General features: G+C 44.3%; 1 protein-coding gene across 6 annotated transcripts in view; it reads right to left on the reverse strand.

Moving 5' to 3' along the window:
• The window catches only part of Znf512 (zinc finger protein 512), a 37052-nt gene that overhangs the window by 2800 nt on the left and 16397 nt on the right, over positions 1 to 17855 (reverse strand). For 3 of the 6 annotated variants that reach the window (XM_027424437.2, XM_027424441.2, XM_027424442.2), the window contains 11 exons: positions 17052 to 17236; positions 16026 to 16136; positions 15683 to 15766; positions 14871 to 14995; positions 14072 to 14158; positions 10266 to 10364; positions 9318 to 9485; positions 7108 to 7299; positions 3772 to 3873; positions 2192 to 2254; positions 975 to 1073 (listed from right to left, as the gene is read on the reverse strand). In XM_027424437.2, the coding sequence (XP_027280238.1) occupies positions 975 to 1073; positions 2192 to 2254; positions 3772 to 3873; positions 7108 to 7299; positions 9318 to 9485; positions 10266 to 10364; positions 14072 to 14158; positions 14871 to 14995; positions 15683 to 15766; positions 16026 to 16136; positions 17052 to 17236 (1315 nt within the window). Of the gene's footprint in view, positions 1 to 974; positions 1074 to 2191; positions 2255 to 3771; positions 3874 to 7107; positions 7300 to 9317; positions 9486 to 10265; positions 10365 to 14071; positions 14159 to 14870; positions 14996 to 15682; positions 15767 to 16025; positions 16137 to 17051; positions 17240 to 17855 lie in introns of all 6 variants that reach the window. The other 3 variants (XM_027424436.2, XM_027424440.2, XM_027424438.2) reach the window with 2 other exon arrangements.

A 17855-nucleotide genomic window follows, 5' to 3' on the forward strand; every position in this document is an offset into this window, starting at 1 on the left:
GTAACTGGCCACCTATGCTTAATGAGCCCTTGAAACAGGGGAAATCCAAACTGATATATCTTCAGTGACAAACACATACAAAGACTTGGTAGCAGAACATGTCAAACACCTTGCTACTATTTATTTCTCTTTTCAGACAGGGCCTGATAGGGCTGAGATTAATGCATGTCTGATTCAGAGTTGTGTTATGCAATGATTATATATATATATATATATATATATATATATATATATATGTATGTATATATGTATATGTATATGTATGTATATATATATACACACACACACTATACACACACACACACTATATATACACACATATACACACATACTATACATACATATACACGCGCACGCACGCGTGCACACACACACGCACGCACTAGCATCAAAAACCAGTTGTTGGCGGGCTGCAGTGACAGTTTAGTGGTTAGGAGCACTGGCTGCTCTTGCAGAGGACTCAGCACCCACATGGTAGGTTACAACCATCTGGAACTCTAGTTCCAGGTGAGCTGCAGCCCTCTTTTGGCCACTGAGGACGCCAGGCAACACATGGTATAGACATAACATGAAGGCAAAACAACCATGTACATAGAATTAAAAATTAAAAAATAACAAACCCCCCAGATTATTGAGAAACATTAGAACATCTGGATTTTTATCAAGTAGAAAATGCTGTAAAACAAGATTAAGCATTAAGTCCAACCTGGCTTCAAACTGCTTCATTTAATCACAGTTAAGAGAATCACAGGGGCTCAGAGATGCCTAGCCTCAGTGAGCTCAATTATCTTCACAGAAAAATACATTTCCACTCTTCTAATGATCTTCAGAGAGCATTTTAACTCTGGCGAGTTCTCAACCTTAATTTCTTTGCCAGTCCTAGTACACGAAGCCAGGGACAAGGTCCACTTCTTACAGCTTGAAGACGGGACACACAGGGTTACACAGACACTAGGGGAAAGTGGAGCCCGCACCTCGGCGTGGACAGAGTTGATGTGATACTTGACACCACTCTCTGACACAAATTCTTTCTGACACAGAAGACACTTGTATTTTCCAGCCACAAAGTTGCCCTGTTTCAAAGACAGAAAGAAGAGAATTATGGGTAAATTCAGGAAAACATACCTTGTGCAGGGATTGTGAGAGATGAAATGGGGGAGTCTACTTAATCAGAAATCATGGTCCAAGATTGTGATATATTTTATGAAAACCACCTGAGACAAACTCTCACCACTACACACCTGTCCTGATGCTCCCACAGTGACACCCACTGCACCCTGATATAGCCAGGCACTCCCCTACTTCCACTATGCCCCAAGCCGAGGTTTCTACCTTCTTAGCTACTTTTCACTTCACATTTGGCTTTTCTTGATTCCTCCCCACCAATAATCAAACTCCCCAAGTTCACTAGAGGCACCAGGTTCTGTCCTTCCCACTGTGAACCACGGTGGCAAACAGTGCCTTAGAAATCCCAAATGAGATGAGTATCACTCGTAGTATCTAGTTCAAGGACTCAGAAACTAGGATCCAGACAACACTCTTCTATACATGCTACACAGATCAGGCTGAGAAGCTGACAACTGCCTTGGTGCCTTGACTGAGACCTCTTTCTCCCCTTCTGAAGCTGCATGCATCATGCATCAATGGGCTCAAGCTGTGTGAGGAGATATTTCTGAATGGGACTGGAGAGAAGCAGCATTTCCCATGGCTCAGGGGTGGTAGGACACCTGGGTCACCATGGAAACGATCCAGACAGATGAGTGGTTGTTAGACTGACACCCTGTCCTGTCTTCCACCCTTTGGGGCCAAGGGAGTCCAGATGGATTTGGAGGCTCTTCTCCAGTCCACATAACATTTTAGGAAGATAATGTCAAACTATGGCAAGGAAGGCCCAGTGTATGAGGACCAGGGAGAAGAAAGCAGTGTCTGGTTGAGATTCCAAATTCATAGACTTTTCTTCAAACCCCATAAATGACCATGACATGACTTTGCCCACATTTCCTGTACCCTAGATGCACCCTGCTATTCCACCCAATGTGAGACCAAGAGTGTCTATGACACTGAGGCCAAAGGGCAGCCTCTGAAGATGATGGCCAACAGGATGGCTGGCTGTTCACCTAAACTGAGTTCTCTTCCATGCCAGACTACTGGAGACAGCATATTAAGATAAGTAAATGAAAGTGTTACAAACCAGTGTACAAGAGCCCAGGTGAGCTTTAAGGCCAGACACACTGCTGTAGACAGCCTCACAGCCCTGAAAAAGAGAAGCCACCAGGTAAGTACTATGCCACACAGAACCCTTCTCTTAGCACTATGGTCATTCACACTGGCCAATTCCACATTAGGAGCTAGAAGATCAATCACCAGTGCCCCAAACCAAATACTAAAAAGCACACAAGAGGACAGAGGCAAGAAGGAAACCCAAAAGAAGATGATAAAGAAGGTGAACAAGCTCGTGGAAGTTTGCACCGCTCCTTGCCCTCATCTTCCCTGACATTTAGCAGAAAACCCAAAGTTTCAGAGTGCTATTTTTTACTCTCTTACTTTTGCTCTCTTACTTGGTGTAAATATATCAACTATATTTGTATTTATTTCTTTCAAAAGGACTACACTATCAGCTCTGGTACAATTTTGAAGAAAGCGGCAAGTCTCTGCCACTTTAGAAGTGCAGCTCATTCACACTTTCTCTGAGTCAGGGTTAGCCTACTGTGATGGTCTTAATGAAGAAATATTCCCCCACAGACTTCTGTCTTAGTTACTTGATTGCTGTGAAGAGATACCACTGACTAATACAACTTATAAAAGAAAGCATTTAATTGGGGAATTGCTTACAGTTTCAGAGGGTGGGCCATAAAATAACCATCATGGTAGGAAGGATGGCAGCAGGCAGGCAAGCATGGTGCTGGAAGTTGGAAGCTGAGCCACAGCTAACTGGAAATGGCCTGGATTTTTGAAACCTTCAAGCCTGCCTATCTCAAGTGACACCTCCTCCAACAACAACACATTTCCTAATCCTTCACGAACAGTTCTGCCAACTAGGACTATTCAAATACATGAGCCTGTAGGGGACATTCTGGTTCAAACCACTACAGCTCCCACACGAATACTTGGTCCCCACCTGGTGGCACTGTTTGGGAGGCTGGGGAACTTCAGGGAAGGGGAGCCTTACTGGAGGAAGCACATCACTTACAGTCCCACTCCATTTCCTGTTTGCTCTCTGCTTCAAGCTTGCTTTTGAGGGTATGAACTTTCAGCTTTCTGTTCCTGCTGCCTGCTGCTGTCCTTCCCCACCAAGATGGACTCTTGTCCCTCTAGAACTGTGAGCCCAAACAGACTTCCTTCTGTACGTTACTTCTGCCCATGGTGTCACAGCAACAGAAAAGTAACTAATATCCCTGTGACGCCTTTGACTAATAGGACGCTATGGAAATGATGCTGTATAAATTGTGCAGTGGGACCCTAGAAGACTTGCATCTTTTACTTCTGTGTCTGAAGCTAGTCACTTACATTCCCTACTGGTAACCCCGCTGTGCTGCAGATACAGAGGCCGTATGGAGAGCCACATGCTCAGCTGGGTGCAGCTGCATGGGACACCATACGTGATCGCAAATGACGCTGCATGTGGCACAGTTATAGAGGGTACCCAAGTCTGAACAAACTAAATAGCTGTTCCATTCACTACAATTAAGCATTTTGTCATGAAGCAATCAGTAACTAAAACCACACATTCTCCACAAACATTTACTGATATAAAAAAAGAGGAAGAATCACCTGGTTAGGACACTGGATGCGATGATACTTCTTAATATCTGTTTTCCACTTGTGCAGTACTTCCTGGCTGAATGTAGGTAACCCAGGGCGAGTATATTTTAACTAGAAGACAAAAAACAAAACAAAAAAAAGAAAAAAAGAAGAAGAAAATAAACATTGGATTGCAGGAATGCAACTCCCAACCGAGATACCCCCAAAGCTTTGTACCTACTTTAGGAAAGGGGTAGATACTTTTATTTCCATCATGCGTGCCTGTGTGTGTCTGTGTGTGCCTATGTGTGAGTGTGTGCCCACAGAGAACAACTTTGGATCCCCTAGAGCTGGAGTTACAGACTGCTGTGAGCTACCAAATGTGGGTGCCAGGAACAATACTAGGGTCTTCTGCAAGAGCAGCAAGTGCTCTTAACTACAGAGCTAGCTATTGCTTCTCCAGCCCATCACACCTACTTCTGTAGACGAAGTATTTCAGAAGCCCACAAGAACAAGTGAGCTGAAAAGCCTGTCTGCTGATGAACTTGCTCACTCTTAGACTTCCCCACCTCCAGATAACAAGGCTTCCATGTATAACATTTCATCTATATTTTAAAAAGGGAAAAAGAGGTAATGATATACATCAGAGAAATAAAAAAGCCTGTGAGTACCCCCAACCATAGCAAAGAGCTAGTGTTATTAGCAGCATGACATCTCCTTAGCAACTAATTTAATTTGTCCCTCTAAGATCCCTTTGTTATAGAATGGCAGTCAAAAAAGTACTATTTTTACAAACTAAACCATCCTATTGACTTACATTATACACTATGCAACTGTGGAAAAAAGAATGAGGGCAATCTCTACGAAGACACTGGAGTGATTTCCAGGACATACTCATTTATTTATTTATTTGTTTGTTTATTTATTTCTGGGAAAGAGTTTTCTCTGTGTAGCCCTGGCTGTCCTGGAACTCACTCTACAGACCAGGCTGGCCTCAAGCTCAGAGATCTGCCCACCTCTGTTTCCCAAGTGCTGGGATTAAAGGTGTTCGCCACCACCACCCACACTCCAGAATGTACTTTTAAGTGAACTAAACCAGGTAATAAACAAGAACCTAAAGAAAGAAGGGAGTTTAACAAAATGTACAAGTATCTGATTCTGCATCTGGTAAAGATGCAGGAAGGATAGGCAGAAACTCATGAAACTAATGAGTACGGTTATCTTTTGAAGTGGGAGGGTTAAGGACAAAATGAAAAGAAAAATGCAAATAGAATAGTGGTATCACCCTTCTCAAAATCTAACTGTTCATAAGTCTGCTTCAGAGCCATGGCCACACACTGTAGTGGTTTAAATGAGAATGGCCCCCAGTGGTGGAACTGTTTGGGAAGGGTTAGAAGGTGTGGTGTGTTGGAGGAGGTGTGCCACTGAGGGTAGGCTTTGAGGTTTCAAATCCCTACATTATTCCCAGTTAGCTAGCTAGCTCTGCCCCCTTCTGTTAGCTCCACCCCCCATATGGATGTAAGCCAAATGCCTATCTACCTGTTGTCATGTTCCCTGCCCTGATGGTCATAGACTCTAACCCTCTGGAGTCCTGAACCCCAAACTAAAATGTTTTCTTTGTTACCTTGCTTGTGGTATTTTGTCATGACAATAGAAAAGTAAATACAAAAGTAAAAGATAATTTAAATTTAGTGGTATGTCAGGGAACCCCCAAAATACAATGACTGTGACATAGGAACCTATCAAAATTAGTAACATGATATGGTTGGAAAAGGGAAGGGAAAAACAACTTTAGAGAATAATAGTCTGGGTTGGGCAGTGGTGGCGCATGCCTTTAATCCCAGTACTAGGGAGGCAGAGGCAGGCAGATCTCTGTGAGTTCGAGGCCAGCCTGGTCTAAAGAGCAAGTGCCAGGACAACCTCTGAAACAATACAGAGAAACCTTGTTTAAAAAAAAAAAAAAGTCTACAGAGAGAATAATAGTCTGGCTATACAAGGCTGAAGGTAACAATGCAACCAGGTACAGCTACAACTTTCCATTAGGACGCATGCCTCTTGAGAGGCATGTACACACGACTCTGAGACAACCCACTATTTATGCAGTGTGAGCAGCACTGACCACATTTTTCACCGCTGGACAAGGAGTGATGAATAGGAAAGAAGGCTGGAATGAAACTGGTCATGTTGGGGTGGAATTTAAGGTGTCATATCTTACAGTCACACAATCTGGTGTGTGTATAGTAGTAGTAGTCTGAGATATCCCCATATTCTCAGGTGTTTGAATGCTTGGTTTCTAGGTAATGACACTGTTCAGGTAGGTTTAGGAGGTAGAGGAAGAAGTATGTCACAGGGGGTGGGCTGTGAGGTTTCGAAAGTCATGCGTCATTTCCAGTGCATTCTTTACTTGTTGCTTGCAGTTGGAGATGTGAGCTCCCAGGAGATCCTGTGGCCCATGCCTTCCTGATCCATCATGCAATGGTAGTGATGGACTCTTATCCCTTTAGAACTGTAAGCCCAAAAGAAACCCCCCTCTGTGTCCCATCACATATGGTTCAATAGCTACCAGTAAAACACTTACTTTGTACCAGACAGTTAAATGATCTAGAAATGACCTGAAGTATACAGGAGGTGCGCACAGACTCTAGGCAAATTCCATACCATTTGGTACAAAGTGTTTGAGCATCCATAAGATGCTTGAGTGTCCATAGAACATCATCAATTGTGAGGGTTTTTTTCAACAACTAATTTCTCATGAATTATGAGGGAAGGCTCTGCTGATAAGAAAATTTTCTCGACGGGAAGTGGTGGCGCACGCCTTTAATCCCAGCACTCGGGAGGCAGAGGCAGGAGGATCTCTGTGAGTTCGAGACCAGTCTGGTCTACAAGAGCTAGTTCCAGGACATTCTCCAAAAGTCACAGAGAAACCCTGTCTGGAAAAACAAAAAAAACCCAAAAAAAACAAAAAACAAAAAAAAAAAAAAAAAAGAAAGAAAAAAAAAGAAAAAGAAAAATTTCTCACAGTACATTTTCAATGAAACAAATGAAAGTTTGTCACTAAATAACAATCTTTGCAAATGCTTGGTCTCTATTCCAACTATGCACTAATAAAGGGACCAGTGTAATTTTATCACTGAGTTACCTGGAAGACATTTCTTGCCAATTGATCAGTTAGCACCACAGTCACTTTTTGCTGATCACATCAGCACCATACACCTTCGGACTGAATACATCAAGAAGGTCCAACACTACCTGGGTGGCATTCCTATAAAAACCATATAGCCTTCAACTAAGCTTGAGAGAACATCACATAAATCCATACTTGGAAACATCTACAAAATATTGAGTATCAGTGACATGTGACTGTACCTTCCGATCATCTGGCACCAGGTCCTGGAGCACCTTCCTCTTCGGCCATTCCTTGGTCAGCTCAGCAGAGGCCAGCTCCTGCAGATGGTACACAGCTATCTTGGCAGAACGCCGCTGAACTCGGCCTCCACCTTTTGCCTCCAGACTCATCTCCTTCAAACAGTCTTGCTGTCCTGATTCTGGGAAGAAGACCTGCAAGAGTGAGCCATGAAAACAAAGTGACTTCAGTCACAGCCACTGATTAAACAGAATGCCCTTCCTAGCAGGATAAAATCTGTGACACTAGCACACGGGGTTAAAGATAGGCAGATCCTTGGGGTTCACTGGCCAGCCAGTCTAGCTGAAAGAGATAAACCTCAGAGTCATTAAGAGACTCCAGCCTTAAAAATGAGATGGAGGGAAACGAGGAAGACCTCTGACTTCATCATGCATGTTCACACATGTGCATGCACACCTACAAGCATGTGTACATACACAAACACATCCTCATACATAATCCCCCACCACACACAAAGGGTTAGGTGGCAGGAAGAGATTCTCAGTCTGTTAAGGTGATCCCCAAAACCCACATTAAAAAGACAGGCATGGTGGCACACTCTTGTAATCGCACCACTCAGGGAGCCTAGGCAGGAGACTCTCTGGTGCTTTCTGGCCAGCTATCGAGCCGAACAGAAGGGCAAACCTTAGGTCAATGAGACCCTGTCTCAATTGAAAAAAAAAAGTGGACAGCTACTGAGGAATGACACCTGAAGCTGTTGTTCTCTGACCTTCACATCCATATATACCCACATGCACCTGTACATACACAAATATGTACATGCACACGTGTACACAAACACACAAGTGTGGAAATGTATTATAAAAACAGTCAAGACAAAAAAAGTATTAAACAGATACACACACACAATCTAAATAAGAGGGAATGCTTTAGTTTTAAAATAACAGTAATGGCCCGGGCATTGGTGGCACACACCTTTAATCCCAGCACTTGGGAGGCAGAGGCAGGTGGATCTCTGAGAGTTCGAGGCCAGCCTGGTCTCCAGAGTGAGTTCCAGGACAGGCTCCAAAGCTACAAAGAGAAACCCTGTCTTGAAACAAACAAACAAAAATATAGTAATAGGGGTTAGAGAGACTGCTCAGCAATTAAAAGCATTTGTTGCTCTTGTAGAGGACCTGGATTTGATTCCGAGCACCCACATGGTGACACATAACCATTCATAACTCTAGTTCCAGGAGATATGACACCCTATTTTGATTTCCATGGGTACTAGGCACTCATGTGTGCTGCATATACACAAATGCAGGGAAAATATTCATGCATATAAAATAAATCTAGAAAAATTAATATAATAATTAGGGTGTGGAGAGACAGTCACTGGGCTAAGTACTTGTGCAAGCATGAGGATTGGAGTTTGTACCCCTAGCTCTCACAGAAAAGCTGGGTAGGCACAGCAGCCCACTGGTAAACCCAGTACTTAGGAGGCAAACAAGGACAAGCTGGCTAGCTAGTTAGACTCTCCAGAACTGCTGAAATGCTGAGCTCTGGGTTTATTCAGCAAGAGACCTATCTCAAGGTCAACCTCAGACCTTCACACATGTGCACATACATGCATGTGCACCAGAAAATACATGTGTGCCTAAATACAGGCAAACACACACATATATGTTGTCGTGGTTTGAACGAGAATGGCCCCAATGAGCTCTGATGTTTGAATACTTGGTCCCAGGTTGATGGAACTGTTTAGGAAGGATTGGGAGGTGTGGCCTTGTTAGAGGAGGTGTGTCCCTGGGGGTGGGCTCTGAGATTTCAAAGGACTCTTGCCATTCCCTCGTTAGTGCTCGGTCTCTCTTTCTCTCTCTCTCTCTCTCTCTCTCTCTCTCTCTCTCTCTCTCTCTCTCTATCTCATTCTCTCTCTCTCTCCCCCTACCCCCCCACTTGAAGGTCAAGATGTGAGCTCTAAGCTGTGCTGCCACAATGAACTCTTAACCCTCTGAAACCACGAAGCCAATTAAACACTTTCTTGTAAGTTGCTTTGGCAATATCATACTCTCGATCTCCCTCTCCTCCACAGAAGAGACAACAAAAGCCTTCAAGGAGTACACAGGACACAAATGAGGAAGCAAGGATACATATAAGCTACAAGGGGGGAGGGGTACCAAGCACAGCATACACATACATTCTCAATGTCTAGAGAAGAATCAATACTCACAGGCCCGTGCTCTGACCTCATGTGATACGCAAGCCCAGCCTTTGACCTGTATGGCTTTCCACAATGGTGACATTTCAGGGTTAGCTTCTCCAGCTCTGCTGCCTCCTTGCCACATTTTCTAACATGGTACAGATATCCCATAATGCTGGTGAAGGTACTGGAGCAACTCTGAGCACGGGAAAGAAGCCTATGTTAGAATCATATATGCTTCATATGATCCCTAAATTTCTCAGAAACCACCATGCACCACAAACCACAAAAAGACAGTGAGACTACAAGATGCTCATCATTTCCCATTGATACAAGCCTCCTTCTCGTAGGCAATCCTGTCTGTGAGCCATACGGTCAAGCAGTTCAGTGACCACTGAGAAAGTATAACCCCATACCTACTCTGTGTCAGAACTTCCTTCTTGGCTGTAACCCAATCCCACCCAGTATCAAATAGCCAGCAACATCCAGTTCATCATAGTATGAGCTCATGAGAATCATCTTCATCACGCTAAAGGAAGAACAGTAAAGAAGCCTCAAGTGGGCTGGAGAGATGGCTCAGTGGTTAAGACCACTGACTGCTCTTCCAGAGGACTTGGGTTCAAATCCCAGCACCACCCCCACATGTAGCTCACAACTGTATGTAACTCCAAGATCTGACACTCTCACACAGACATACCAAAATCAAAGTAAAGTAAGAAGGAGGAGGAGGAAGAGAAAGAGGAAGAAGCAGCAACAGCCCCTTCGAGCAAGGAGAATGAGGGGGAATATACTTATAGAGAGGAGAAAAAATAAAGAACTATTAATGACTGCAAGAGATCTGGAAAAGTAGGTGCCACCCAATGCACTCAGATGGCAGAGGAGTAACTGCAAGGGAGGAAGAGGACAAATGGGAAAGGACAACAGAAAGACACAGACCTGAGACTCCAGGGAGAGGGAGCTGCTGCCCTGGGCTCTTACCTCGCGCATGCACCTGAGCTTTCCCATTCTCTTAAGAACTGTTCGCAGCCGCTCCCTCTCGCTTGGTTCATCTACTTCATCTCCTGCCTTCAAAATTGGCTGGAAAAAAAAAAAAAGAATAAAAATGATTATGGAACAGAAAACAAAGCAGCACCCCCGACACACACACACACAAAAACAAAAAACAGAAAAATCAATATATTGAGCTATACTGATGCCATTAAGTCCAAATTCCAGCTCTCTCCATCTTCTGAGCAGCAGGAGTAAATACAATGGATACAGGAGTTCTCACCTCTACCTCCCAGTAAAGGATTAACCTAAACACACAAATACCTATGGTCCAGTGCAAAGATTTCATCCTATGCAATTCCAGCACTGAAGAGTCTTATCTACTCTTCTATGAGGTACAAGAGTCAGATCCAGCTTCATTGAGCAGTCTATACTAAGTAAAACACACAAAATACAGGAACAGAAGGCCAGCCACGATGGAGGAAGCAAGTGATTTACTGGGCTCCTTGTCTCTGCATCTCCATGCAAGTGGAGAACTATTTCAGAATGGACTGCTGCCCTGGCTACAAGGCTTGAGTGAGGAAGCACCAGGTGTGGGCACACTTCTTAAAGCAGCAGTCTGCATACAATCTGCTGTAGCAGCAACAAATGCAGCTGCAGGAGCTACAAATTATCAATCTTCCCACCACGCAGCTGAGAATCTACAAGAGACTTCTACAGCACAGAAGACTGGGGTAGTGGTGTGCTCCTCTCCAGACCCCTGAGAATTCCCACCCACACAAGAGGCCAGCTTCCCTTGCTGGGTCCTGGGCTACTGCACGCAGGAGGACTTCCCAGCCGCCATAGCTGCAGCCTGGCCTTAGGTCTCCTATATCCCCCACCTTCCACCAGATACTACATCCTCCCCAGAGCTCCTCTCAGAGATTCCTGGTCTCTCACTTGGACATCAGGGTACCAAGATGGAGGTGACATTACAGACACAAACAAACCAGACTCAGGATAATTCTTTTGTTTTCTTTTCTTTTTTTAAAGGGTTAGTTTAGTTATTTGCTTGCTTATTTATTTGTTTACTTATTTATGGTTTTTTGAGACAGGATTTCTCTGTGTAACAGCCCTGATTGTCCTGGAACTTGCTTTGTAGACCAAGTTGTCCTCAAACTCACATAGATCTGCTTGTCTCTGCCTCCTGAGTCACCACCACACCCAGTGACTTATTTTATTTTTAATTATGTGTATATATCTGTGTGGGGGTATGTGAGCACAAGTGCCAATACCTGTGGATGTCAGAGGTATCAGATCTCCCAAGAACCAGAGTAAAGTCAGTTGTGAGCTGCCCAATGTGGGTGCTGGGAACAGAACTCAGGTCCTCTGCAAGAGCACTACACACTCTTAACCAGGGAGCCATCTCTCCAGCCTCCTCAGCCCAGGGTGCTTCAGAATCTTCAGGGCATTTTGTAGATCCCAGGGAGGTCTTCCTGTTGACTAACCCCTGCTCTTAGGCACACTATCGCCCTAACCTGCTAGAGATGGGTCTCTGCTGATTTTACTGCACTGTACAACACTATTGCTAGTGTCCCCCATCCTCATCAATTTGTCTGTGGGTTTCTAGTCTACAAGCAGAGCTGTTGCTTGTGAGTGCACTCCCTTCAGTGGATAACTGCTCACAAGCTCTTTAGGTGTCCCAGCCTTTGGCCACCATTCCTAGAATTCTGATAAGAAAAAAAAGTCTTGGTTGAGACAAGATTTCACTATGTGCCCGGCCAGATAGATGGCCTATACTAGCAATCCTCCCACTTTGGCTTCCTAAGAGCTAGAACTGCACAGGCCTGTGCACTGTGAAACCTTTTAATATTTGCTCTGCTTCTTGCCATGATTTTAATATTCATTTCCCTGATGATCTATGGGTTGGTCATTCGTACATGCTAACTGAACATCTTAAATCCTCACATGCAACTAGGTGTGATGGTTCACATCTATAATACCAGCGCTTGAGAGGTTAGGAGTTCAAGGTCAGTCTCAGCTACACAGGGAGTTTGAGGCCAGCCAGGGGTACATTAGATCCTGTCTCAAAATAAAACAAACACCAAACAAACCAGGCCCATGCCTATAAGGAAACTGAGGCAAAAGGATTGCTGCAAATTGGTGGTCAGCCTGAGTTTGTAAGTTCCAAGCAAGACTGACTATATAGGGTGCTACCTAAGGAAGAGGAGAGAAGAGGAGAGGGGAGGGGAGGGGAGGGAAAGGGAAGAGAGAGGAGAGGAGAGGAGAGGAGAGGAGAGGAGAGGAGAGGAGAGGAGAGGAGAGGAGAGGAGAGGAGAGGATTTTCCATATCAATTTCTTAAGAATTCATGAATTACATAGTAATAAACATGGGTGTGCAACAAGGAGGGCCCTAAGAGAGACAGACACACATGGTCCCCTGGAGAAGGGGAAAGGGTCAAGATCCCCTGAGCAAATTGAGAGCACGGGAAGAGGGAGGAGGGAGCTAGGAGAATGAGAAGGGAAGAAGAGGAGGGATGCAGAGGACATGAGGGAGACATTTTAGGTTTACAGAGAAATCAGGCACTAGGGAAATGTCTGGAGATCTACAAAGATGACACCAGCTAACAATCTAAGCAACAGAGGAGAGGCTACCTTAAATGCCCTCCCCTGATAATGAGATTGATGACTGACTTATATGCCACCCAAGAGCCCTTATCCAGCAGCTGGTGGAAGTAGAAGCCGACACCCACAACTAATCACTGAACTGAACTGGAATCCAGATGCAGAGAAGGACAAGTGAAGAGCAAAGGGGCCCAGATCAGGCTGGTGATACCCACAGAAACAGCTGACCTGAACATCGGGGAGCTCTTGGTCCCCAGACTGATAGCTGGGATACCAGCATGGGACTGATCCAGACCCCAGGAACATGGGTTTCAGTGAGGAAACCTCAGAAATCTACAGGACCTCCTGTAGTAGTTCAGTACTTATCCCTAGCACAGGTGTGGACTTTGGGAGCCCATTCCACATAGAGGAATACTCCCTGAGCCAAGACACACGGGGGTGAGCCTAGGCCCTATCCCAAAGGATACGATAGACTCTGATGACACCCTATGGAAGGCCTCACCATCCAGGGGGAGCAGAAAGGATATGTGATAGGTAGGGTTTAGTGGTGGGGGAGGAGGGGAGGACGGGAGGGAGAAGGGGACTGGGATTGTCGTGTAATTCAATCCTGTTTCTAATTCAAATAAAAAAAAATGGGTGTGCAAGCATCTGTGGTACTTACAGTCTTTTGGGTATATGCACAAGAATGATGTAAGTGGCTCATAGGATAGTTCTATTCTTGGCTTTTTGAGGGAATCTCCATATTTACTTACATGGTGACTACACCGATTTACATTCCCACCAGCAGTGGAAAGATTCTTTTCTCCCCATATACTTTATATTGTAAAAAATTAATTTTAAAAGACTTGCCGGGCGTTGGTGGTACACGCCTTTAATCGCAGGACTCGGGAGGCAGAGGCAGGTGGATCTCTGTGAGTTCGAGACCAGCCTGATCTACAAGAGCTAGTTCCAGGATAGGCTCCAAAGCCACAGAGAAACCGTGTCTTGGAAAAAAAAAAAGAAAGAAAGAAAGAAAAAAAAAAAAAAGACTTAAAAAATGTGTATATATATATGTATGCATATATACATATACATGTATATACATATGCATACAAGCACCTGTAGGCACATATGTGTGTGTGCGCACATGTATGCATGCACCTGTGTATATATGACCATCACACAGACTCACAAAGAGCACAGGAAATACTTACCAAGCTATTATGATTGGCCATGACGTGATACTTCATGCCTGCCAGTGAATGAAGTTGTTTCCCACAATGATGGCAGGTAAACATTTCCTGCAAGGAGAAAAGTCAGTGCTCAGTGCCAGATGCTCAGGGGAGAAACAGAAGGTCACTAAATGCCACCAGCTGGGCCAGGCCAGCCTGTGTCACTTCTTTCTCATCACATTCTATGGCTTGAATCTGATGTTGCCCATAGGCTCATGTATGGAACACCTGGTCCCTAGCTGGTGCCACTGTTTTGGGAAGCTGTGTCACCTTTAGAAGGTGGGGTCTACTGGAGAAGGGTGGCTTAAGAGTGAGCCTGCTTCCTTTCTGTCTTTTGTCCTGATTCACCTGCCATGTGAAAAGCTCTGACACAAGTTCCTGGCACCTACAGATGAGTCACTCCAGCCGTCACACATTCCTGGCCACCAATGGGCTTATGCCCTCTCAATCTATGAGTGAAAGAAAACTCCTCCCTTTAACTGTTTAGGTCAGGAATCTGGTCACAGTGATATAAAAACAAACAAATACATCAAAGCAGTTGTCACGCCTTCTGCATTCTATTAGAAGAAACCAAGGTCCACAGATTAAAAAAGCAACAAGTAGTACAATTAAATAAACATGCAAACCCAAGCCTGTACATGCAAAGTCTGCTGTACAATACTACCCCTTACCCCTTAGTTAACTATAACAGATTGCACACAGTACCAGAAGTACCAGAAGTCTGCAGTTTAGGTTAAAAAAAAAAATCCTAACTGTCATGCAATGCCACAAAATAGCTAACCTGTTTGCAGTTTTCCATGTGTTTCTTTAAACCCTCTATAGTCTTCCTCCCTACTGCCTGGCAGGTAGGACAGGAAACACTGCCTTTATCCATGATTTCTAAGTACCATTTCTCCTCCATACTTCCTACAATAGAAAGAATAGGACACTGTAATCTGTAGCATTCTCCAGAAACAAAAAGCTTAAGTCTACAATTGAGGAAAAGAATTATTAAATGGTTTGTCTTGGTACATGACAATGAAAAGATTCTTGCAATATATAACTCCCACATATAACTTGTTTCCATTCACTGTAGAGTTCCAGAAACTTCTATCCATTTCCCCAGGAGAAAAAACTCATCTCAGACTCACTCCAAAGTACAGTGACATACACAATGGGGGCACCACTTTTCAGATCATGATTTAAGGAAAAGATACTGAAACATGCAAAGTCATTGTCTGAGATTGTTTTCCCTTTGTGCCTCAGACCATGCTAAATGTTTATATGTCATTTAAATTTCATAATTCTAATATTTTTTGTCTACTTACATACAAGGAAACCCGGGGTTGTACGAGGGAAATAGACTGAAGCAGGTCAGAAGGCACAAAGTGCCAAAACTTAACAGTCTATGTGACTGCCAGCTAAGTCAGCAGCTGCTGCTTCAATGGACTGCAGGGGAGGCTCAGTGCCTGCCTAGCACAAATCAAGTGCTGGGTTCAATTCCTCACACAGACAGAGGGAGAATGGAGGAAGGTGGGGAGGGAGGGAGAACTGAGAGCCTCATCTGGGATATCATTTGCACAAAAACAACAGATATTCAAAGAGAAAGCATACCTGCTGCATAAACTGGTGGTTCTTTCCGAACCCGACGAGCCTGGGGTTTGGGGTGAGGTTGAGCTTTCGGCCGCTGCTTCCTCCCTGATGTAAGACATAGACTTAGAAACCTGACACCTGACATGTCAGGTTTACCAACCCCTGCCCCATCTCTTCAGCACACTAGGTGCCTCGGATCTGACCTCCCTAAGACAGGACTGAGACAATACAAGAATGCAGGTGAAGGCCAATCCCTCACTCAAATTCTACGGGCTTCAAAGCCTCCAAACCAAGGGCTTTCTCCCTTGGGATTAAAGGACGACACTTGGCCTCCCACAGAAGGCCAGATAGCCCAGGCCCCTACCATAGAGCTTGTGCTTCTTCTGAGGAAGCTCTCGATAGTCTTCATCTTCTTCCTGCTTGATTTTCCTTTTTCCTTTGGCCTTTTCCTTTTCCTTTTCCTTTGCACCTGCATCTGACACCACACAACAGAAGTCTATAAGGGAACACTTGGGCTGGTCTTCAAAAACTCATCAATATATCACCAAAGGCACAGGTCACCAGGAAACACCCTCACAGAACAGCCTGAGGAAACTTGGCATGATACAGGCTCCCTCTTCTTTTAGACTGTCTTCCCTCAGAAATCATCCACTCTTTCTTAGGGTTAAGGGCCTATGATGTCTCTCTTGACTATGATTTAGGGCAACAGAGCAGAGCCCAACAAAGGTGGCTATGAAATACTGACTATGACCCTCGAGCATACACTACCATGACAATCCATTGCCCAGCCCCCACATCCTCCAGAGCAGAGGAAAAATAGAAGAATAAGAAAAATAAGATTGGGGCTGGAGAGATGGCTCAGAGGTTAAGAGCACTGACTGCTCTTCCAGAGGTCCTGAGTTCAATTCCCAGCAACCACATGGTGGCTCACAACCATCTGTTATGAGATCTGGTGCCCTCTTCTGGTGTGCAGATATACATGGAAGCAGAATGTTGTATACATAATAAATAAAATTAAATCTTTAAAAAAAAAAAGAAAAAGAAGGTCAATTGGGTCACAATCCCATGAAGAGGAAGGTTGTAGTAAGTAGGATTGGTAGAAACTCACTCTATTGACAAAGGGATAGTCATGAAGTGCATGACAGCCTAACTCCTTAACATCTGTCTACAAGTTGTTTAAGTCCAACATTCTGGAGACTGATGCAGGAGTATCATAATATGTTTGACGCTAACTTGAGCTAGACACTGAATTTGAAGTCACCCTGAGCTACATGGTAAAAGCCTGTCTCAAACAAAATTGGGTCTAATCACTAATGACAAAAAACCACATGGCACTGAAACAATACCGCAACATATTCCTGTCTTAGAATTGAGAATCTGAAATGGATACCTTCAACTTGTGAAGTGGCAGCAGGCTTGATTCTTCTCATCTTCATCCAGTAGGTAGATTTTCGGAAGGATGCTGGGAAATCACTCACCGGCTCACATGAGGAGGCAGATGATGAGCCACTTAAGGAGTCATCGTGAGGGATGGTGTACTGGAAGCTGTTGTCCTTTATGGAGCACTGGGTCCTGCTACTGACACAACACAAAGGTATGGACCACAGAGGAGAGGCTGGAGAAATTTCCTACTAATGTTTCTTATATTGTAAAAATACAACCGAGTTAATAACTTGTGTAAAACTATTAAGACTGTTTTTGTCTTGTTTACAAAAAAAAAAAAAAAAAAAAAAAAGAAAAGAAACAGGAAAACACACACACACAAAGCCGGAACACCAGTTATTATACCCTAACAATTACAAGTCAATTTAACACAGCATACACAATTCTTCTTACAGTCAGTACAGGCAGGCAGAGCAAGCAAGCAACACAAACAGTCCCTCTGCAGCCCAAGAAGGCATGCCTTCCCAGACCACTCTGAGAAAAGAAAGCAGGCAGAGTGACAGAGCACAACGTGACCACTCATAGCCACATGTATCCTATCTGTCCTGTCTCTGATAGAAGGACCATAATCAAAAGGTTTCTCAGCATGGAGGAAAAGAAAAGTCTGCATTCTGGTATGAACCATCCTCCCCCTCAGCCTCCCTTCCCAGCACTGATAGGGGCCCTGTCTACTTATGCAACACAACCCTTAACTTTCACAGCTTAAGAACAATGCTATCTTGTTTTAGTGAAGCTGGCCAGAGACTCCTGG

This window comes from Cricetulus griseus, chromosome 7 (genome assembly GCF_003668045.3).
Source record: "Cricetulus griseus strain 17A/GY chromosome 7, alternate assembly CriGri-PICRH-1.0, whole genome shotgun sequence".
NCBI lineage: Eukaryota > Metazoa > Chordata > Mammalia > Rodentia > Cricetidae > Cricetulus > Cricetulus griseus.